This window comes from Salvelinus namaycush, chromosome 7 (genome assembly GCF_016432855.1).
Source record: "Salvelinus namaycush isolate Seneca chromosome 7, SaNama_1.0, whole genome shotgun sequence".
NCBI lineage: Eukaryota > Metazoa > Chordata > Actinopteri > Salmoniformes > Salmonidae > Salvelinus > Salvelinus namaycush.
In genome coordinates, this window is record NC_052313.1 from 40,955,116 (window position 1) to 40,978,293 (window position 23,178).

Below are 23,178 nucleotides of genomic sequence, written 5' to 3' on the forward strand. Positions count from 1 at the left end.
ACACAGGAAGCTTGGTGCGTGGTACCGGACTAGAGACACGCACCATAGGGCTAGTACGTGGAGGAGGAACAGGGCACACTGGACTCTCGAGGCGCACTATAGGCCTGGTGCGTGGTACCGTTACTGGTGGTACCGGGCTGAGGGCACGCACCTCAGGAAGAGTGCGGGGAGAAGGAACAGTGCGTACAGGGCTCGGGAGACGCACAGGAGGCTTCCCAACCTTACCTGGTTGTATGCTCCCCCATATCAACATCTCTCTCTCTTCGCTCTCCTCCAATAACACCAATAACTCCTCAAATGTCTCATAATCTCCCATCCTTTCACTTTCCTCCAATCTGTCCAATAACTCCTCCACATTCTCCGACTCATACCTTAGTTTAGCCAACTGCTCCTGATGGTAAGCACGGGGAACTGGCTCAATTCTCCCACTTGACCCAGCCACACTCCCCGTGTGCCCTCCCCCAAGAAATTTTTGGGGGAGCCTCTCGGGCTTCCAGCCACTCTGCCTTGATTTACGCTGCTTGGTCCGATGTTGGTGGGTAATTCTGTCACGATCGTCTATAGGAGAGAGAGAGGACCAAGGCGCAGCGCGTGAAAAATACATCTTCTCTTTATTATAAGAAGGAAAAAATGAAACAAAACAACAAACAGACGACCGTGAAGCTATAAATACAAATAGTGCTGACACAAACACTACACATAGACAATTACCCACAAAACAGCTAAAGCCTATGGTTGCCTTAAATATGGCTCCCAATCAGAGACAACCATAACCAGCTGTCTCTAATTGAGACCCAATTCAGGCAACCATAGACTTTCCTAGACACCTACACTGAACACTAAACCATCTACTCTACTAAACCCCCTAAACCATACAACACCCTAGACAATACAAAAACACACAAACTTCCCCATGTCACACCCTGACCTAACTAAAATAATAATGAAAACAAAGATAACTAAGGCCAGGGTGTGACAGTGGGGTAACATCTCACTGCAAGAACTGGCAAATCTGGTGCAGTCCATGAGGAGGAGATGCACTGCAGTACTCAAAATGCATCTGGTGTTACTTTAGATTTTTTGTTCAGGGACACATTATTCAATTTCTGTTAGTCACATGTCTTTGTAACTTGTTCAGTTTATGTCTCAGTTGTTGAATCTTGTTATGTTCATACAAACATTTATACATGTTAAGTTTGCTGAAAATAAACGCAGTTGACAGTGAGAGGACGTTTCTTTTTTTGCTGAGTTTATATACTAGGTAGTGTCAGAGGAAGGCCCAAAAAATTGTCAAAGACTCCTGTCGCCCAAGTCATGGACTGTTCTCTCTGCTACCGCACGGCAAGCGGTACTGGATCGCCAAGTCTAGGTCCAAAAGGCTCCTTAACACCATCTACCTCCAAACCATAAGACTACTGAACAATTAATCAAATGGCCACCTGGACTATTTACATTGACCACCACCCCCCCCACACACACACTTTGTATTACACTGCTGCTACTCGCTGTTTAATAGCCTCGTTATTGTTACTTTATTTTTTACTTTTTATTTTATTTTTTACTTTAGTTTATTTAGTAAATATTTTCTTAACTCTATTTCTTGAACTGCATTGTTGGTTAAGGGCTTGTAAAGTAAACATTTCATGGTAATGTCTACACCTGTTGTATTCGGCGCAAGTGACAAATAACATTTGATTTGATTTTGATTTGAAAAAGCTCTGGGCTCTTCTGAAGGAGGCCAGACTCCTGAGCTCTGAGAGAAAAGCCACAGAGCCGGATGTGAGCAGGTTATACAATGTGTTAAGTGTTTTGCTAGCTATGAAGTAGAGCTTTAACGTGTAGACATCGGTGAGGTTACTCAGACCTGTAATGCTCCAAAGTTGTCATGCTGTTATAATCAGCCTGGTATGATCACCCATTTCTCTTTTGACTGACTAGGCCATCATACAGGAGATGCATCAAAATAAAGAACTTGGCTGGGGGGTGTGGAGCCAGAGACAACAGTGGGGTTAAACTGTAGAACCCAGTTCCTATATTTGAATATAAAAATAGATTTTTTTCAAACAAAACTACTCTACATTTTATCTCTAGAATCCTCAGGATGACAAATCGGAGCAAGATTACTGAATGTAAGTACATGATTTACCTTCAGAGGTGAATGTATCAAACCAGTTGCCATGATAAAAGTGTTTTGTTGTGCACTATCCTCAAACAATAGCATGGTATTTTTTGTTGTAATAGCTAGTGTAAATTGGACACTGCAGTTATATTAACACATTCTTTGCTCGCTTCAAGGCAAACAATACCGAGCCAATCTGGAAGACTCTCGTTGCTCCGGATGACCAGGTCCTTTCACACGCTGAGGCTGACGTGAGGAAAAACTCTCAAAAGAGTGAATACTCACAAAGCCGTCAGCCCAAACCCAGATGGCATCCCTGGCTGCATCCTCAGAGTGTGTGCTGACCAGCTGGCTGGTGTCTTCTCTGACATCTTCAAACTGTCCCTGTCCCAAGCCGTAGTCCCCACCTTCTTCAAGGAGACCACAATCATCCCAGTGCCCATCAAAAACAAGGTGACATGCCCAAATGACTATCACCCCGTCACACTCATCTTGGTCATCATGAAGTGCTTCGAGATACTGATCATGGCTCACATCAAGGCTAGCATACCAGGCACACTGGACCCACTCCAATTTGACTGTTCATTGATTACAGTTCAGCATTGAACACTATTGTTCCCTCCAAGCTCAACACCAAACTCAGACACCGTGGGTCTGGACACCACCCACTGCAACTGGATCCTGGAATTCCTGACGAGCAAACCACAGGCTGTGAGGATTGGCAACAACACCTACTCCACACTGACTCTTAACACAGGTGCAGGGGTGTGTCCTCCGCCCTCTGCTGTACTCCCTGTTCACCCATGACTGCATGGCTTTACACGACACCAACTCCATCATCAAGTTTTCTGACCACACAACGGTTATAGCCCTGATAACCAACAATGATGAATCAGCCTATAGGGAGGAGATAAGTGAACAGGCATTGTGGTGCCAGGACAACAACCTTTCCCTCAACATCAGCAAAATAAAGGAGTTGATTGTTGACTTCAGGAAGCAGAGGGAACATGTCAAGATCAAGATGGCCCAGTACATCACTGAGGCTGTGCTGCCAGTCATCCAGGACATACTGTATATTCTGTATATTGAGGAAGTCCAGCAGTATCATCAAGGATCCCACACACAAGATGTTCACTCCCTTACCATCGGGCAGACGGTATTGGAACATGAGGTCTGATACCAAAAGGCTTAGCGAAAGTTTCTATCTACAAACCATCAAACTGCTTAACACTTGAACTGGACTGACCACCTGCACTGACTCTCCGCACCTTACACACACACACACACACACACACACACACACACACACACACACACACACACACACACACACACACACACACACACACACACACACACACACACACACACACACACACACACACACACACACACACACACACACACACACACACACACACACGCGCACACACACACACACGCGCACAATGGCGGCTACAAGACTCTTATTATCATTGCTAAATACTGCACAGTTTAAACACTTGCCCCCCAATCCTACCTTCTACAAAACACGTGTAAATACTGGACAGCTTCTACCCAAGCTTCTATCCCCAAGTAACAACATTGCTAAATACACTGACCAAAAATAGAAACGCAACATACAAAGTGTTGGTCCCATGTTTCATGAGCTGAAATAAAAGATCCCAGAAATGTTCCATACGCACAAAAGTGTTTACATCCCTCTTAGTGCAGTTTTTTGCAGTTTTGTCATACAACACAATGCCACAGATGTCTCAAGTTTTGAGGGAGCATGCAATTGTCATGCTGACTGCTGGAATGTCCACCAGAGCTGTTGCCAGATAATTTAATGTTCATTTCTCTATGATAGGCCACCTACATATCCAGGCTGTATCACAACCGGCCGTGATTGGGAGTCTCATAGTGCAGCGCGCAATTGGCCCAGCGTCGTCCAGGTTTGGCCGGTGTAGGCCGTCATTGTAAATAAGAATTTGTTTTTAACTGACTTGCCTAGTGAAATAAATGTAATTTTTTATATTTTTTTAACATTGTCGTTTTACAGAATTTGGCAGTACGTTCAACTGCAAACTATGTGTATGGCGTTGTGTGGACGAGTGGTTTGCTGATGTCAACATTGTGAACAGAGTACCCTATGGTGGCGGTGGGGTTATGGTATGGGCAGGCATAAGCCACGAACAACGAACACAATTGCATTTTATCGATGGCTATTTGAATGCCCATAGTGAGGCCCATTTTTTTTTTAGGTATTTGTGACCAACATATGCATTTCTGTATTCCCAGTCATGTAAAATCCATAGATTAAGGCATAATGAATTTGTTTCAATTGACTGATTTCCTTATATGAACTGTAACTCAGTAAAATCGTAGAAATTGTTGCATGTTGTGTTATATTTTTGTTCAGTATAGTTAAACAAATAGCTACTCAGAATATCTGCATTTACCCCTTTTGCACAAACTCGTTCTGACTATGCACACATACTTATATTGACACTCCAACACACACACACACACAGGCACACATTTGCCACACGCACGCACGCACACATAATAGTTATGGTGCTTTTAAGACAACTGGGAACTCGGGAAGAAAAACGAGGTCAAATCATGAAGTCATGAACGCGGCATTATTCTCGTTGACTTTGTGCCGGATGTCGTCATATTGTCAGGGACATACAGGAAATTAAAAGGAAAAAGGCCCAAATACGATACAAACAGAAATGTACAGCTCTGATAACAACACTAGTGATATTGTTCACTTTCAAATGGAGGACTAATGTTGACTCTCGGAATCCATGGAGACCCATGAAGAAACGCCAATAATCTACACAATGGAAAACAAGCCGATTGTGACATGTTAGTTAACCTTTGAGTTGTCTCGTTAACGTTAGCTAGCTAGCAATGTTAGCTTGCTTGGCTAGCTAGCTACTGTAGCTAGCTACAGTATACCTCAGTGGTTGCTGTGCGGTGTGAATCTGAGTGACACCTCAACCAATGCAGTGGCCGCTGCAGATAATCTATTTTGTCTAACCGGCAGGCTAGCCAGCTACCGTATACAGTTTTATAAAGATTGTTTCAGAAGTCCTACATTGACAATTTTGAAAAGGGCATAGCTTGCTAGCTTGGTTACAGTTAGTAGCTAACTAGCCAACAAAATAGCCTATTCCTTATGCAGCATTTCGGCATCCCCTCACTGTCTTATTTTACAAAGTCGGCTCGTGCTTTTTTTAGCTAGCTAGTTAACAAGCTACTAATCAAACGAGGCCTGTATAAGAAGAGCTACAAGTAGAGGTCTGTCAATGTATCAATGACAAGTTCAAATTGTATTGGTCACATACACATGGTTAGCAGATGTTAATGCGAGTGTAGCGGAATGCTTGTGCTTCTAGTCCTGACCATGCAGTAATATCTAACAAGTAATCTAACATTTTCACAACAACTACCTTTTACACACAGTGTAAAGGAATGAATAAGAATATGTACATATAAATATATGGATGAGCGATGGCCGAATGGCATAGACAAGATGCAGTAGATGGTATGGAGTACAGTATATACATATGAGATGAGTAATGTAGGGTATGTAAACATTATATAAAGTGGAATTGTTTAAAGTGACTAGTGATATATTTATTACATCCAATTTTTAATTATTAAAGTGGCTAGAGATTTGAGTCAGTATGTTGGCAGCAGCCACTTGATGTTAGTAATGGCTGTTTAACAGTCTGATGGCCTTGAGATAGAAGCTGTTTTTCAGTCTCTCGGTCCCAGCTTTGATGCACCTGTACTGACCTCGCCTTCTGGATGATAGCGTGGCGAACAGGCAGTGGCTCGGGTGGTTGTTGTCCTTGATGATCTTTTTGACCTTCCTGTGACATCGGGTGGTGTAGGTGTCCTGGAGGGCAGGTAGTTTGCCCCCGGTGATGTGTTGTGCAGACCTCACTACCGTCTGGAGAGCCCTACGGTTGTGGGTGGAGCAGTTGCCGTACCAGGCGGCGATACAGCCCGACAGGATGCTCTCGATTGTGCATCTGTAAAATTTTGTGAGTGTTTTCGGGGACAAGCCAAATTTCTTCAGCCTCCTGAGGTTGAAGAGGCAACCTAGAAAAGACCCTGACAGGACGTACTTTCAAGAACATATTTTCTAGCTAGCTAGTGTAGTTCGCTATGATCTCAAAACACAAATAGTGCTGTTATGTTGCAAACTCAGACTGTTGCTCTGGGTGATGTAGCCTAAGGTGTGCAGTGAGACCTAACTAGATGGCTAGCTAATAAAATGTAACGAAACAAATGACTCACAGATCTCGTTGATCCCTGAAAATGGAATAAGATGCTGGTTGGAAGCACAGAGTACCTGTCTGCTCTCCCTTTCTCTCTTCTTCACTACTCTGTCTCTCAACCCCGACACACAGGTGCTGGCGACCAGAGCCTGTTCACTTCCCTCTACACCTCTCTGGCACAGCAGTTACCCAAGGAGCCCATGGAGTGGAGGAGGTGAGCTATTGGGATGTTTGCACTTCGCTATCAGATGTGTGTGTGCAGGCATGCGCAACTGTGTGGTTAGTGCAAAGTTGTGTGTGTACGTGTTTGAGTGTGTGGCTGACTGTTTTAAGTTCCTTTGTTTTCAATGCCAATGTCTCCTCATCTGAAGGTCCTACGGACGCGCACCAAAGATGATTCACCTCGAGGCCAACTTTGTTCAGTTCAAAGAGGAGCTACTTCCTAAGGATGGAAACAGAGCCCTGCTCACCTTTCCCTTCCTGCACATATACTGGACAGACTGTTGTGTGAGTAGTCAGCTAGTCACTATTTGATTTAGTAAGAGCATATTGGACAGACCGGCGTTGTTGGTATCATAACATTCAACACCGTATTATGATTCACAAGAGCTCCAATAGCTGTTTGTGTGTTTGTCTCATATGGGTGTATTAATGCTATTTTTATTTCTAAATCTCAACATGTAAAGGGCGCCTCCCATTCGCCATTCGGATGCATGGGCTATAGCCTGTCTACTATTGACTATCAGCCCGTCACCCACCACTTTGCAATGTGAGCTTGAGGCAGTATAATTGTTTGAAACCTGAACATTTTACTTTACTTCAAATAATGAGGCATGTCTTACCTTGCTTCAAAGTAGCCTTTTCATCTCTGTCACATATGGAACATTAGTTGCGCTGTTTTGAACTGTGTTTTCCACTAATTGCATTTTGGCAAATGTTTGAAAATGACGTTTTATTGGCTGTTCCATTACAGGAGTTGCATGTTCAATAATAGGCTATAGCCTTTTGACCTTAAGATGATAGGCGTGCTATTGTTGCATGTTTCCGTTAAGCTCTTAATGAAAAATGGCCGGTCCTTGTTATGCATGCATCGTATCATAGAGGAAGAGGCGAAGCGAGAGGTTTCACTCTAGCCTAAATCTGTCCAAAACAAGTCCAATTCGTTTCTATGGGCTTATTTCGGGCCTAAGCTTGTCGCCTGCCTTCCCGCCTTGGGGTGACTCACATTGTTAGGGCGGGAACATAAGCATCTCGTCATTATATACAGATCTGATAGCATTTTTTGGGGGGCACGTCATTTTACTGTTTGGAAAATGTTTTACTGTTTGTTGACCGCTTAATGAGGGTCAGTTTGCATCCGTAGCATGGAATCTACAAGGTGTCGAAAGCGTTCCACAGGGATGCTGGCCCATGTTGACTCTAATGCTTCCCACAGTTGTGTCAAGTTGGCTGGATATCCTTTGGGTGGTGGACCATTCTTGATACACACACGATATTGTTGAGCCAGCAGTGTTGCAGTTCTTGACACAAACCGGTGCGCCTGGCACCTACTACCATACCCTGTTCAAAGGCACTTAAATCTTTTGTCTTGCCCATTCACCCTCTGAATGGCACACAATCCATGTCTCAATTGTCTCAAGGCTTAAAAATCCTTCTTTAACCTGTCTCCTCCCCTTCATCTGCACTGATTGAAGTGGATTTAACAAGTGACATCAATAGGGATTCATAGCTTTCACCTGGTCAGTCTGTCATAGAAAGAGCAGGTGTTTATTAATGTTTTGTGTACTCTGTGTGTGTGTGTGTGTGTGTGTGTGTGTGTGTGTGTGTGTGTGTGTGTGTGTGTGTGTGTGTGTGTGTGTGTGTGTCTCAGGACACAGAGATGTACAAGGCGTCGGTGAAGGATGACATGCTGCGGTGGCAGAGCACTCTGCGGCTGCACGGCTCGGTGGACTGGCTCATCGTGGTGGTGGAGAGCGAAGCCAAGAAGAAGAACAAGACCAACATCCTGCCGCGCACCTCCATCGTAGACAAGATCCGCAACGACTTCTGCAACAAGCAGAGCGACAGGTCGGAAACATCACCGCTCTGATCTCTTGTTAGAACAGAATCTGAGCTATTTTGTCTACCAAGGGACCCTCCTCCTGGAGATCTACTGGGCATGCTGCCTTCTGATCCATTTCTGTTGTGTAACACACCAGATTCATTTTATCAAGGACCTGAGCAACTCATTTAGTATAATCAGATGTGCTAGATGAGGGATGGAGCAAAAGCCTGCAGGAGTGTGGCTCTCCAGGAGGACTTTTCTCTCTAACACCACCTCCCCCCACTCTCTCTCCCCTCCACATGGTTCAGGTGTGTGGTTCTGTCTGACCCTCTGAAGGAGTCGTCTCGGTCCCAGGATTCGTGGAGCTCCTTCCTGACCAAGCTGCGCACCTTGCTGCTCATGTCCTTCACCAAGAACCTGGGCCGCTTCGAGGATGACATGCGCACGCTCCGCGAGAAACGCACCGAGCCCGGCTGGAGCTTTTGCGACTACTTCATGGTGCAGGTGGGTCACTCCCACCACCTGTCAATCATCCATGCTCTACTACAGGGGAAGCAGTTGTAAGCTATTTAACCAATGGGGGTGTGTGTGTTGTGCAGGAGGAGTTGGCCTTTGTGTTTGAGATGCTGCAGCAGTTTGAGGATGCTCTGGTCCAGTATGACGAGCTGGACGCTCTCTTCACTCAGTATGTCCTCAACTTTGGGGCTGGAGGTAGAGTGTTTACTACCCCTAACATGGCTCTACAGTGCGACCATTTTACTTGCATATGCGCCTAAATATTTAGCTGTGTGACCTGGAATTGTTATTTAGCAGCACCAGTGTGCTAAGAAAAATGAAGGATTCCAGCTTTATTACCCCCCGAAATATTTAATTGTGCTTCAAAATGTTTTTCGTGTACGCCTACATTTTTCAACTTAGGTGCACACGTGCTCCTTGTAAAGAGGTCAGCGTAGAGCCCTCCCTACCTTTACTATAGGCCTATTTGTGTGTATGTTTACTGTACTTCTCAGGGCAACATCTTATTCTTGTGGCCATGTCTGTTGTGTCTCTTTCTATGTTGTGTCTTTCAGACGGGGCCAACTGGCTGGGCTCGTTCTGTGCCCCGGTGAAGCGCTGGAGCGGGCTGCTCCTGCGGCGGCCCATCGACATGGAGAAGCGCGAGCTGATCCAGCGCTCCGAGGCCAGCCTGCTGGACCTGCGCAGCTACCTGTTCTCCCGCCAGTGCACCTTGCTCATCTTTCTCCAGAGGCCCTGGGAGGTCACCCAGCGAGCCCTGGAGCTGCTGCACAATTGTGTCCAGGAGCTGCGCCTGCTCGAGGTATAGTGCGTTTTTGAGTACTGTATTGCAGTCAGACTGGGCCAAACTGCTGACATACGACTCACCTTCGGTCCCAAATTACTACTCATTATGTGATGAAGATGAACTATTCTGCAGTGCACCTCATCTTGCTCAAACCGATCCCCTCAAACACTCTGATTCTGGCCATGCACACTCCAGTGTTTCCCCTACCATTGTATAACTCTGTTGCCTCCTGCCAAAAAGAGTTTGGTTGGAAACATCAATTTTGGTGTTATATATTGGCTTTAGTTTGTGCATGAGCTGTGTATCTGTGTGTGTGGGACGCAGATGGAGAAGGTTTGTGGATTCAAAAAAGTATATAAAATGTAAATCTAGAGAGCCTCATCCTGTGTGTGTAGGTGTCTGTGGTCCAGGGGGCGTTGGACTGCTGGGTGTTCCTCAGCTGTCTGGAAGTGTTGCACAGGATCGAGGGCTGCTGCGACCGCGCCCAGCTAGAGGCCAACTGCTCCCACACTGTCGGCCTGTGGACCTACGCCACAGAGAAGGTACCCTACCTACATATAAAGTGCATTCGGGAAAGTATTCAGACCCCTTGACTTTTTCCACATTTTGTTACGGCACAGCCTTATTTTAAAATTGATTAAATAAAAAATGCTCATCAATCTACATAATGACAAAGCAAAAACAGGTTTTTAGAAATTTTCACACCATCCTGTGTAAGGGCTATTTGACCAAGAAGGAGAGTGATGGAGTGCTGCATCAGATGACCTGGCCTCCACAATCCCCCGACCTCAACCCAATTGAGATGGTTTGGGATGAGTTGGACTGCAGAGTGAAGGAAAAGCAGCCAACAGGTGCTCAGCATATGTCGGAAATTTCAAGACTGTTGGAAAAGCATTCCAGGTAAAGCTGGTTGAGAGAATGCCAAGAGTGTGCAAAGCTGTTTTGAGTTCTTGACTATAAATTTACAATGTAAAAAATAAAGAAAAACCCTTGAATGATTAGGTGTGTCCAAACTTTTGACTGGTATTGTAAGTATTCAGATCCTTTACTCAGTACTTTGTTGAACACCTTTGGCAGCGATTACAGCATAGTCTTCTTGGGTATGACGCTACAAAATTGGCACACCTCTATTTGGGAAGTTTCTCCTATTCTTCTCTGCAGATCCTCTCAAGCTCTGTCAGGTTGGAGGGGAGCGTTGCTGCACAGCTATTTTCAGGTCTTTACCGGAGATGTTAGTTCGGGTTTAAGTCCGGGCTCTGGCTGGGCTACTCCGGACATTCAGAGACTGGTCCCGAAGCCACTCATGCGTTGTCTTGGCTGTGTGCTTAGGGTTGTTTTCCTGTTGGAAGGTGAACCTTCGCTCTTGTCTGAGGTCCTGATCGCTCTGGAGCAGGTTTTCATCGAGGATCTCTCTGTACTTTGCTCCGTTCATCTTTCCCTCTATCCTGACTAGTCTCCCAAGCCCTGCTGCTGAAAAACATCCCCACAGCATGATGCTGCCACCTCCATGCTTCACCGTAGGGATGATGCCAGGTTTCCTCCAGGCGTGACCCTTGGCATTCAGGCCAAAGAGTTCCATCTTGGTTTCATCAGACCAGAGAATCTTGTTTCTCATTGTCTTGAGTCTTTAGGTGCCTTTTGTCAAACTCCAAGCGGGCTGTCATGTGCCTTTTACTGAGGAGTAGCTTCTGTCTGACCATTCTACCAGAAAGACCTGATTGGTGGAGTCCTGCAGAGATGGTTGTCCTTCTGGAAGATTCTCCCATCTCCACAGAAGAACTCTGGAGCTCTGTCAGTGACCATTGGGTTCTTGGTCACCTCCCTGACCAAGGCCCTTCTCCCCCGATTTCTCAGTTTGGCTTGGCGGCCAGCTCTATGAAGAGTCTTGGTGGTTCCAAACTTCTTCCATTTAAGAATGATGGAGACCACAGTGTGCTTTTTTTGGTAACCTTCCCCAGATCTATGCCTTGACACACTCCTGTCTCGGAGCTCTACGGACAATTCCTTCAACCTCTTTGCTCTGACATGCACTGTCAGCTGTGGGACCTTATATAGATAGGTGTGTGCCTTTCCAAATCATGTCCAATCAATTGAATTTACCACAGATGGACTCCAATCAAGTTGTAGAAACATCTCCTAGGATGATCAATGGAAACAGGATGCACCTGGGCTCCTGAGTGGCGCAGCGTTCTAAGGCACTGCATCTCAGTGCTAGAGGCGTCACTATAGAACCTGGTTCGATTCCAGACTGTATCACAACCGGCCGTGATTGGGAGTCCCATAGGGCGGTGCACAATTGGCCCAGCGTCGTTAGGGTTTGGCAAGGGTAGGCCGTCATTGTAAATAAGAATTTGTTCTTAACTGACTTGCCTAGTTAAATAAAGGTTAAAATAAATATATTTCGAGTCTCATAGCAAAGGGTCTGAATACATACAGTTGAAGTCGGAAGTTTACATACACTTAGGTTGGAGTCGTTAACTTGTTTTTCAACCACTCCACAAATATCTTGTTAACAAACTATGGTTTTGGGAAGTCGGTTAGGACATCTACTTTGTGCATGACACAAGTAATTTGTCCAACAATTGTTTACAGACAGATTATTTCACTTATAATTCACTGTATCACAATTCCAGTGGGTCAGAAGTTTACATACACTAAGTTGACCGTGCCTTTAAACAGCTTGGAAAATTCCAGAAAATTGTCATGGCTTTAGAAGCTTCTGATAGGCTAATTGACATAATTTGAGTCAATTGGAGGTGTACCTGTGGATGTATTTCAAGGCCTACATTCAAACCCAGTGCCTCTCTGCTTGACATCATGGGAAAATCAAAAGAAATCATCCAAGACCTCAGAAAACAAATTGTAGACCTCCACAAGTCTGGTTCATCCTTATGAGCAATTTCCAAACGCCTGAAGGTACCACGTTCATCTGTACAAACAATAGTACGCAAGTATGAACACCATGGGACCAAGCAGCCGTCATACCACTCAGGAAGGAGACGCGTTCTGTCTCCTAGAGATGAACGTACTTTGGTGCGAAAAGTGCAAATCAATCCCAGAACAACAGCAAAGGACCTTGTGAAGATGCTGGAGGAAATGGGTACAAAAGTATCTATATCCACAGTAAAACGAGTCCTATATCGACATAACCTGAAAGGCCGCTCAGCAAGGAAGAAGCCACTGCTCCAAAACCGCCATAAAAAAGCCAGACTATGGTTTGCAACTGCACATGGGGACAAAGATCGTACTTTTTGGAGAAATGTCCTCTGGTCTGATGAAACAAAAATAGAACTGTTTGGCGATAATGACCATCATTATGTCTGAAGGAAAGAGGGACGCTTGCAAGCCGAAGAACACCTTCCCAACCATGATGCAGGGGGGTGGCAGCATCATGTTGTGATGGTACTTTGCTGCAAGAGGGACTGGTGCACTTCACAAAATAGATGGCATCATGAGGATGGAAATTATGTGGAAATATTGAAGCAGCATCTCAAGGCATCAGTCAGGAAGTTAAAGCTTGGTCGCAAATGGGTCTTCCAAATGGACAATGACCCCAAGCATATTTCCAAAATGACTTAAGGACAAGAAAGTCAAGGTATTGGAGTGGCCATCACAAAGCCCTGACCTCAATCCTATAGAATATTTGTGAGCAGAACTGAAAAAGCGTGTGCGAGCAAGGAGGCCTACAAACCTGACTCAGTTACACCAGCTCTGTCAGGAGGAATGGGCCAAAATTCACCCAACTTATTGTGAGAAGCTTGTGGAGGGCTACCCGGAAATGTTTGACCCAATTTAAAGGCAATGCTACCAAATACTAGTTGAGTGTATGTAAACTTGATGAAAGAAATAAAAGCTGAAATAAATAGTTTTCTCCACTATTATTCTGACATTTCACATTCTTAAAATAAAGTGGTGATACTAACTGACCTAAGACAAGGAATTCTTCCTAGTATTAAATGTCAGGAATTGTGAAAACTGAGTTTAAATGTATTTGGCTAAGGTGTATGTAAACTTCTGACTTCAACTGTAGGTAAGTTAGGTGTTTCAGTTTGTTTATTTTGAATGAATTTGCAATCATTTCTAAAAGCTGTTTTTGCTTTGTCGTTATGGGTTATTGTGTGTAGATTTATTGGGTAAAAAATGATTTAATACATTTTAGAATAAGGCTGTCACGTAACAAAATGTTGAAAAAGTCAAGGGGTCTGAATACTTTCCGAATGCACTGTACGTACTGCACCTCTGATTCTAACACACACCACTGCAGGTACACTGTGTTAGCCCCTGCCCTGAGGACCTACACTGTTCTAAAGTCACAAGGGGCTTGTTTTCTGGAAGTATGCTCAATGGAGGATCATCATTAAAAGTGCTTCTTAGTCCAAGACTAGGCTTAATCTGTGTCTGCGGAACTGGCCCAAGGAGTTTTACGTGGTCAAGAAACTCTGATAACACACTTTCTGGTGATCGTCGTAAGACTCCATTTCCAGCTTGTCATTGTGGCCTTATGTATGTTGTGACGCGTGTGTTGTTGCGTTCCCAGCTAAAGTCTCTGGGCTACCTGTGTGGCCTGGTGGCCGAGAAGGGCCCCACCTCCGAGGACCTAAACCGCACCGTAGACCTTCTGGCTGGCCTGGGGGAAGAGAGACCAGAGACGGGTATTATATACACACACACTAATGCCATAGGCTTTAGCTCAGCTGGCTAACACAGGTGTGCTAGAGACCCATTTGGTTCACAATAGGCCCTTAGTTATAAAGTAGGAGTACCTGAGCATTGGATAATGTTGGATGGTGTCATTTGATAATGGTTGTGCTGTGTTGTGTGCCATGTCAAAACCGCTTAGCCCTCTGTTGTGCAGATGACTCTGTTTGAGGTTGAAGTGGGTTACTTTTACTGTCAACACAAACACATCATTGTGAGGACTTGGAAGTTCTTTGCGCTAAGGAAAAAGCTGAAATGGTCTTTAGAGATAGTCTAAGTGTCTCTCCTGTGTTCTCTCTTCCAGTCAACAGCCTGCAGAGCCCTTACAAAAAACTCAATGAGGCCTTATCGTCTGTGGAGGCGTTTGAAAAACACTATCTGGTAAGTGCCATGATGATTAAGTGGATAATGGTGTAGCCAGTTACAGTGGTCCTTGTTAAGAGCCTTGATTATGCTTCATCATGTTATGTGTGTGCGTGGGACACTTCCTAGACAGAGTGCCTCTGTTTATAGTTTTGGTATCTAGTTCATTGGGCCCCGTTGCAAACCAGGCCCGCTCTCTTTAGGCACTGGGGCAGAAAGCCATCACAGAGCTAAACATTCTTATTTAGTGAATGCCATCTTTGTCCTCTGATGATCCTTCTCTCCCTCCCTCTCTCTCTCTCTCTCTCCCCCTCTATCCTGCTCTCTTACCCTCTCTCCCTCCCTCCTTCTTTTCAGGAGCTGTCTCATGCTGCTATGGAGATGTACAGAACCATCGGCAGGATGCGCTCATCCCGGCTCATTGGAAAGAGTCTAGCTGAGTTTTACATGTAAGCCTTTCTCTCTTTCTATCTTTTTCTGTGTTCTCTCTGCCCTATCACTCTCTATCTCTGAATTGTGTTTCCAGTGAGGGAATCATTTCGATTAAATGTAGTATACGTATTGTAAGTTTTCAAACGATGAAGGTTGCTGGGAAAAATGATTAGCCCCGGTCAGCTAAATGTGCTAATGTCTACTGAATGAAAGACTATAGGGTTGCTCTAATTGATTGATGCTAAACGAATAAAAACGGTGTTAACTGTGTGTGGTTTGTGTGTGCGTAGGAAGAAAGGTGTCCCGGAGAGAGCAGAGGGCTTCCTTGATGACTCTCTGAGGTCCTACGTGGCAGAGGGGTGGAGCCTGCAGGTGACTCATACCAGGAAGCAGATGGCCGAGTGTCAGAAGCTCTTGCAGCAGACCGAAGAGTATCCTTCTAAAATGCTACGTTTAAAAAAAACTGGGAACTCAAGGGGGGTAACAAGCTCCGACTGGGGGAAAATCGCTTTGAATGGTGATCCAACTCGGAATTCCAACTCGGAAACTCGAGCCTCTTTCAGGCCTCCTTTCTAGAGCTCTGACTTTATGACTTGAAGATCACTGACCTCATGATTTGACAAAGAGTTTACACATTGACCACCTCACTACAGGGTCGTATTCATTATAGCACACTGTTGCAAAACAAAACAAGTGTTTGCCATTGGACAAGTTCAGGTAGTCCCTGCCTGTTTCCTTCTGTTTTCTTTCTGTTCTGTGCCTAGTGTATATGACCCAATGTCAATCAGTCTCAGTGGGCGTATTGGACATTGCAACCAATTTTAAAGGCTAATCGAGACTGACTACGAATCACCTTGCATCATAAATAACTACTCAATGTTATTTGTAGGTCAGTCAGCCACAATTTACCCATAATACATCACGGTTTAGATGCTCTTAACACGGACAATGTCTTCATTGGTGTACATTCTATATGACCCAGGGTCATGTTCAATAGGGCCAACCGTAGCAACGTTTTTTCAATGGAAAACAAAAACGTGGGACTCCTATTGGAAAGATAGTACCTCCCTGGTTCATAGCGTTTCAGAGTATTATTTCTTTCCCCCATTTTGTGTCTGCTGAACACAACCCAGCCTTCTGTGCTATCACTTGTTTGAGAGGTCATCCGTTAAATGAGTGGGTGCACTAAAGATTTCCATCATGGGTCGCTAGATGAATAATGACCACAAAGGAAGGTTGGCTACTATTTTACCCCTATCCAATCCGCATGCTCGGTAGGGAATCCTTTCTGAAGGCTCTCTCTCCTTTCACTCTCCCATTGCATTGAAATAGTCAAGATACAGACACCTGGCTATCTTCTAGTTCAACTTTCCTTGACTCACTGTGCCAGCTACCTGCAGACCAGTGCTTTGCTGGCGGGCGACGCCAACCTGACAGAGGAGGAGAGGAGGCACTTCTGCCAGGAGATCCTTACCTTTGCCAGCCAGCCCCCGGCACCCTCAGGTGAGCACACACACACACACACACCACGTACACTCGAGACATGGCAGGAACAGCCAGTTGTTTGTTCTCATTGATGCAGGAAGAAAGTTGAAAGCTTCTAATTGCACAATGAAAAATTCAAGGATCCTTGTCTGGTTGTCTCAACTTCTGAGAGACTTGCCAACTAAACTGGTCAAACATGTAAATAGTGGCTAGTTTTTCTCCCAAGACTGATCAACATTAGCCTGGTCCCCAGATCTGTTTGTGCTTTTGATTGCTCCATTGTCATTGTCAAGCCTGACAATTCCATAAGGAGAAAGACTGGCACCCAGGCTAGACCAACATAACTCTGACTTCACAATGTGTCCATGTAATGCCATGCCCTCTGTCACTTCCCTCTCTCATCCCCCTCTTCCTCCTCTCGTCTCTCCAGACCAGACTGTGGCTCTGAGCATGGCGGCATTCGCCCAGCTGCGCCAGATGCAGTTCAGCCCGCCTGGCGCCGTGGTGCACGTGGGTGCCGCCCTGCAGCTGGAGCTGCGCGTGCGCTGCCTGATGCCTGTGGCCGTGCAGGTGGAGCAGCTGGCTGCCACTCTCCACTTCAGCCTGGAGCAGGGCGGGGCGAGGGGCCGGGCGGGCAGCACCCAGAGGAGGACAGGCCAGGGACCACAAGGCCAGGGGGACGGAGTGGTCCTGTTCCCCCATGGAAGCCCCCTAGCTGGGGCCGGGTTGGGCGCTCCGCTACCCCCCGCACTGGAGCTTTACGAAATGCAGGACCGCAGCCCGTCGGACAGCTCGCTCAACTCCACGGGGGTGGTGTGTAAGAACATGCACCTGCTGCTGCGGCGCCATGACAGCTCAGCCTCCCTGGACACGCCCACCGCCGGGGCCCTCCCGGCAGCGGTTGCCGTGGACGACGGGGCCCAGATGCTGAGGGCACGCGACATAACGCTGCAGCCCGGCGACAACAGCATCTTGTTCACGGCCCCGGTACGTTTTTTTTCAGCCTCCTATAATGTCATCAATAGTCATGTCTCGAAGCCAAGTCCACCCCATGACTCATTTTCAATTTGTCTAAAGAAATCTGTAATCTCCTTGCCTCCTCTCCATTAAAACAGAATGGGGAACGCTGTCGATTAGAGGTCAAGTGTTACTTTATCCCTCCTTGTCGGTTTCTCTTTTTCTCTTCCCCCTCTCTCCACTCTCACCCTTTTCTCTAGACTGGAGAGCCGGGCTCATACACGTTACGTCAGCTGTGCGGGAGCGTGGGGAGAGTCCAGTTTGTCCAGTCTCACATCTACCCTGTGGTGCAGTACGAGGTCTACTCCCAGGAGCCTCAGCTCACCATCGAGCCCCTCTCAGGTCCGTCTGTCTGGCCCTCTGTCCCCCTCTTTTGCCATAAACAGTGGATGCTAATCACTGCCTGTTGGACTGGGTCATCCTTGTCTTTTTACATTTGTGACTGTGTAACCGTGTGTATCTGTGTTTGCCCTCCAGACAACCTGTTGGCAGGCATTCCCCAGAAGGTGAAGTTCACCATAGCAACAGGCCACTACAGTGTGAAGAAGGGTGACGCACTGCAGCTTAGCAATACAGACTCCATGCCCATCCTCCACTCCAGCTGCTGCTCTGCTACCATCCTGTCCAGCACGGGAGGTCAGCCTTTCTTCCATCCACTCTGGGTCAAGGGTCAGAGAGGTTAAAGGGATAGTTCATCCAAATGAACAAATTTTCCTCGTTACATTGAAAGTAGTCTATAGACGAGGAGAGACTGCAATCCACACCTTTTGTTTAACTAGCCAATGCTTCCAATCACTAATATTAGCCCAGGCAGGTCTGGGGGTTACCATGGAGATCAGTCCCTCGGTCCATAGGGGGAGACACCTTTAGCTTTCCATGCTGACTGCCTTTCCCTACTAATGCTGATGCTAACTATTTTCTGTTCTCTCTCTCTCTCGCACCCTCTCTCCATCTCTTTGCAGAGCGCGTGGGGGAGCGTGCTCTTTCCGTCCAGTCATCGGAGAAGGTGACCAGCATTTCCCTTCCCCCCACCCCTCCCTACCACACCCTGGAGTTCCAGCTGGAGGTGCTGTGCCACATCCCCCCCACGCCCTTCAAGCCCGACATCGAGCATCTCACCAACGGCGAGGTCCGCCACCGGCCCAAGAGCCACAGCCACGCAGACAGTGGCATGATCAACATCGACCAGAAGGTTAGAAGACCGTTTGTCCTCCTAGCCTATAGAGTTAACCCCAGGACCACCTTTGTCATCTTTTAGGGTCATGTTCATTAGGCACCCAACGGAAGACAACAGACTGAAACGGAGGGACTACCTGGATTTGTCCAATGAGTATTCCGCCTCAAAATGTTTGAAAGTGTTTTGTTACGCTGTGCCCTAATGAACATGACCATGCCTAACAGATGTTTACAGCCCTGTGTGTTCTCTTTCTCTCTCCATAGGTCTCCATCGACTGTCCCTGGTCCATCTACTCCACGCTCATATCCCTAACCTTCTATGTCCCTTTCAAAGCCAAGCACTCAATACTCTCTGCTGGGAAAAGGTAGGACACACACACTCCACCTGCTTTTACTGTATGGGGAAACATTTTTGTCACGCATAGTCACAGATGTGTGCAAAGAAATACAGCATGATTAAATTTGAACTTTTTTTTATTTATTTACTGAGTGATGCACGCAATGCAAATTCCAATTGCAGTATTTGAAACTTGCGTTGGGTAATATACCTTCTCGTCTACAGGATTTGAAATGCTCAAACAAAAAAATCGGCGCCCTCGGTGTCTATTCAATGACGTGTCTGCTCAGTCATTTAGTAAGGAATCTATGGTGACGTTGAGAATCTAAACATTGATCTGACTGGTCACACAGGAAGTACATACAGGTGTGTCTCCAGAACGTGTCCGACACAAACTTCCACCTGGCGGACCCGGTCCTCACAGAGCGCCAGCCCACAATCCCGGTGGAGCTGCTCTCACTCAATGCTAAAACACAACAGGTGAGTAACTGACCGTGCACACACTTCATCTGTCACTCACTCATCTGTCACTCACTCATCTGATCCTCTTTGCCTCAGACGGTGTGCTGTCAGCAGTCCGTGTTCTGCCTGTGGGAGATGCGTTGGGTCAAACACCTCCCGCTGTGCCTGCAGTGTGCATTCTCCGCCAGCTTCGCGCCCGTCTCCGCCTCGGACGCACACACATCCTTCAAACCCTACCGCTACGAGTTCCAGCTGGACCGGGTCTCTGTGCGTATACTCCAGACCCACCTCTGGGTCCCCATCATTAGGCATCACATGGAAGAAAAACACATCAGTTTTTTGTTTTCCATTGCAAAACGAATGAACACAGCCCTGTTCTCATCACAAACAAACGGCGTTCTGGTTGTCGAACTTCGCTCGATGTTGCTAACCGTGGACTCTGCTAACCCCTCTTCCCCAGACCCTTTACAGCTTGAAGGCCGAGATCTTGCCGCCGTCTGGCGACCAGCACTGTCGCACCGGCGCCCTCTGTGGCCTCGAGGTATCCATCACACGGCAGGCGGAGCCCAGCGAGACTGAAGGGGAGGAGGAGGAGTCTACAGAAATAGAGGGCCTGAGGACCACCAAGCTCATGTATGAAGGTAGGACACGGGAGTGTGTGTGTGTGTGTGTGTGTGTGTGTGTGTGTGTGTGTGTGTGTGTGTGTGTGTGTGTGTGTGTGTGTGTGTGTGTGTGTGTGTGTGTGTGTGTGTGTGTGTGTGTGTGTCCATGTCCGTTATTTACCTGTCTACCCCGGTGTGTGTTGTCTGCAGTAGTGGACAACAGCAGTAACTGGGCGGTGTGTGGCAAGAGCTCGGGGGTGGTGTCCATGCCCGTGGCTGCCAGCGCCACACACAGGGTTCAGATGGAGGTCATGCCCCTGTTCGCCGGGCACCTGCCCTTCCCCAACATCAAAGTGTTCAAGTACCTGCCCCACAGTGCCGTCCCAGCCATTCAGCCGGACACAGGTATGTAACCCACAGCTGCAGAACGGTACTTAAACTGAGTCCGTAGGCATGTCTCCCATTACTTAACAAAATGGTAGTTTATATTTTGTGCCGTCTTTGTCGACCTCTTACACGCTGTTTAGATTATTTGCTTATAGGCGTTATTACAGCATGTGTTGTACTCGGTCACATGCACTCGTCTCCCTCTCTCTCTGGCCGCTCACAGACAGCTGCTTAGAGAACGACACCATGTCCCTGCTGGACAAAGGTCTGGACGACCAGGGCGACACGGCCAGCATCCGTAGCCGGGGCAGCGTCCACTCGGTGGGCAGTGGGGAGCAGCAGCGGGAGCAGCAGAGGGGTCTACCCATGCCCCGCCTGGAGCCCTTCAGTCCAGGACAGGTGTTCTATTGGAGCCAGGGGCGGCAGGTGCTGGTGCTGCCTGTTACTGACGACCATGTGATGGAGGTTAACGTAACATGACCCCTGTGGGCCGCTGCCCCGCCCCCCGCTGTGCCCCCACCACACCTGGACCTCTGTGGTTTGGTTCCTGGCTGTGGTTCTGGAACCGGGACGTGGCATGGCGGCAGGGAACTGACACTGGCTCTCCTCTCAGGACTCATTGCTGGCCGACCACTGGCCCTGCTCCTGTTCTGGCCTGAGTTCCATCTGCTGTATTTTTATCTTGTCAATCTTTTTCAGTATTCACTGAATTCTCATATGAAAATACCCCTCTCTCCCCCCACTGTCAGCGAAGAGGGTTTGGTGTACCTGTAATACTAGCTCTCTTATTGGTTCATGCTCCGTGGACACAGTAAACCGCTTAAAACTGTTCTGCATAGAACCCCCCCCCCCCCCACGCACCTGTGACTGGCTTGCTGGTTCCACTGATCGCCAACACAACCTTCTGTATGAGGCACACATGGACAAACTAACGTGTGTTTGGACAGGGGTGCTTTGGTTTGTGGTTGTTTGTATTGGTTGGTGTGTGTCTCTGTCTATGCATGACATGGCAAGTTGTGATAGATGAAGGGAAAGAGCGGGGCCAGTTCATCGTGTGTGTGTGTGTGTGTGTGAGCAATATCTTCTTCATTTTTCCTCCTCACTCACTTCTAGCCCCTTGCCCCCCAAACCCTGCTGAATCCTCTATCCTTTGCTGTAGTCATAGTGCCACCCTCTGGCCACTGTACAAACTGTTCAATATGTACATATTATTCCAGAGGAATCACTGTACTGACTGACTGTGTGCAAAGGCTGCACCAAAAACAAATTGTCTCGAAGGAATATGTTAGAGGAAAAATAAACTATTTTTGTTTTAGAGCAGGTGGGAGACGCACTTAATCCGAGTACTAACGAACACATGCTTTTGGCTCTGGAAGAGGACCTATTTTTGCCTTGTTTTTGGTTGTTCAGGTTTTAAGGTTCACTGAAATTCACTTATTCAGGTATCGGTGAAACCTGAGAACAATGGGTTGTTTTCAGTTACTTTTTGTCTGAAAGTGACCGTCTGTTTGAAGTGTTACCATCATGTGTTCTGTATGACTTTGTGGTTTACTTGAATGCTGAGCAGGTAAATTCTATGTTTAGTAAATGTGGTGTCTGACCTTTTTTTCCCCTTTTTTCTCAGACATTCGCTGTTGCTACGGTAACTGTGTCAGGGAGAGCACTTATCATAGCACAATTCTTTTAACAGAAACAACAATTTAGGAGGGGAAATTCGCTTGTATAAATGCGATTTTCATTCGCTTATTGACCTATTTTTGTACTGTGTCGCCGGTCAAGTTCTGGTTGTTGCTCTGTGTCTGTCGGTGTGGTTGGTTGGTATCTACTGGAGGCCAATGAGGGCTTTGGGCCTGAGGCCCTAGCACACCCCCTCAGCTATACTCCTGTCCTGTATTCCTAGACCTCTGGGCTTGTATCTAGCATAATCCCACAAACAGAAAGTAGTGTTCACCGCCAGGACGAAAGGCAGAAGGCTTGTTCCCTCTATCTGGCCATTTTAATGAAATAGAACCCCTCCCACTCAGACTCCACATACAAAACGTACTTGCCCGATCCTACAGCAACACGGGCCTGTCTTTGCAACTTCCATGTGTCCTCGGTGTGTACAAGGGTGTTTAACTGATCAGGAAAACTGATATATGAAGACTAGTGATATCAGTGCTCGTCTATGTACTCATCTTATTTTATGTCCAGCTGTATTTATTGTCTTATTTTTTATATATTATTTAATGGCAAATAGCTGGAAGGGATGGAATCAATCACACTCACAAAAATAAATAATGCCATTGGGAATTGTCTGGTGATATTTTTATTTTTTTCTACAGTCATTGGTCAATGAAATCAAATAAAAAAAAATGTATGTAAATGATTTCATTTGAAATTCAGCACCACTTATTGTTTTCAGAATAATTATTTAAACTAATCATATGTATGCATTATACAGTTGAAATTAAATATACCTATGTTTTAATGTGAC

General features: G+C 46.5%; 1 protein-coding gene across 1 annotated transcript; it reads left to right on the plus strand.

Annotated features, from left to right (window-relative positions):
• Positions 1 to 4,800: 4,800 nt before the first annotated feature.
• LOC120051242 (trafficking protein particle complex subunit 10-like) lies at positions 4,801 to 23,177 on the plus strand. Its single transcript, XM_038997998.1, has 23 exons — positions 4,801 to 4,972; positions 6,529 to 6,610; positions 6,768 to 6,903; positions 8,267 to 8,463; positions 8,749 to 8,944; positions 9,040 to 9,151; positions 9,511 to 9,758; positions 10,139 to 10,285; positions 14,281 to 14,395; positions 14,746 to 14,822; positions 15,162 to 15,253; positions 15,527 to 15,667; positions 16,627 to 16,739; positions 17,152 to 17,708; positions 17,939 to 18,080; positions 18,216 to 18,374; positions 18,701 to 18,930; positions 19,179 to 19,279; positions 19,605 to 19,731; positions 19,810 to 19,980; positions 20,174 to 20,354; positions 20,526 to 20,720; positions 20,926 to 23,177. Exons 1-23 carry the CDS (start codon positions 4,912 to 4,914, stop codon positions 21,180 to 21,182), a joined length of 3,837 nt encoding a protein of 1,278 aa, XP_038853926.1. The 5' UTR covers positions 4,801 to 4,911; the 3' UTR covers positions 21,183 to 23,177.
• Position 23,178: the final 1 nt, after the last annotated feature.

Bases quoted from the DNA above. Each gene is read 5' to 3' on its own strand.
- LOC120051242 (XM_038997998.1), top strand. From the start codon at position 4,912: ATGGAGACCCATGAAGAAACGCCAATAATCTACACAATGGAAAACAAG. The intron at 15,254-15,526 runs GTAAGCCTTTCT...GTGTGTGCGTAG, and splicing joins AGTCTAGCTGAGTTTTACAT to GAAGAAAGGTGTCCCGGAGA. The intron at 18,375-18,700 runs GTCAGCCTTTCT...ATCTCTTTGCAG, and splicing joins CATCCTGTCCAGCACGGGAG to AGCGCGTGGGGGAGCGTGCT.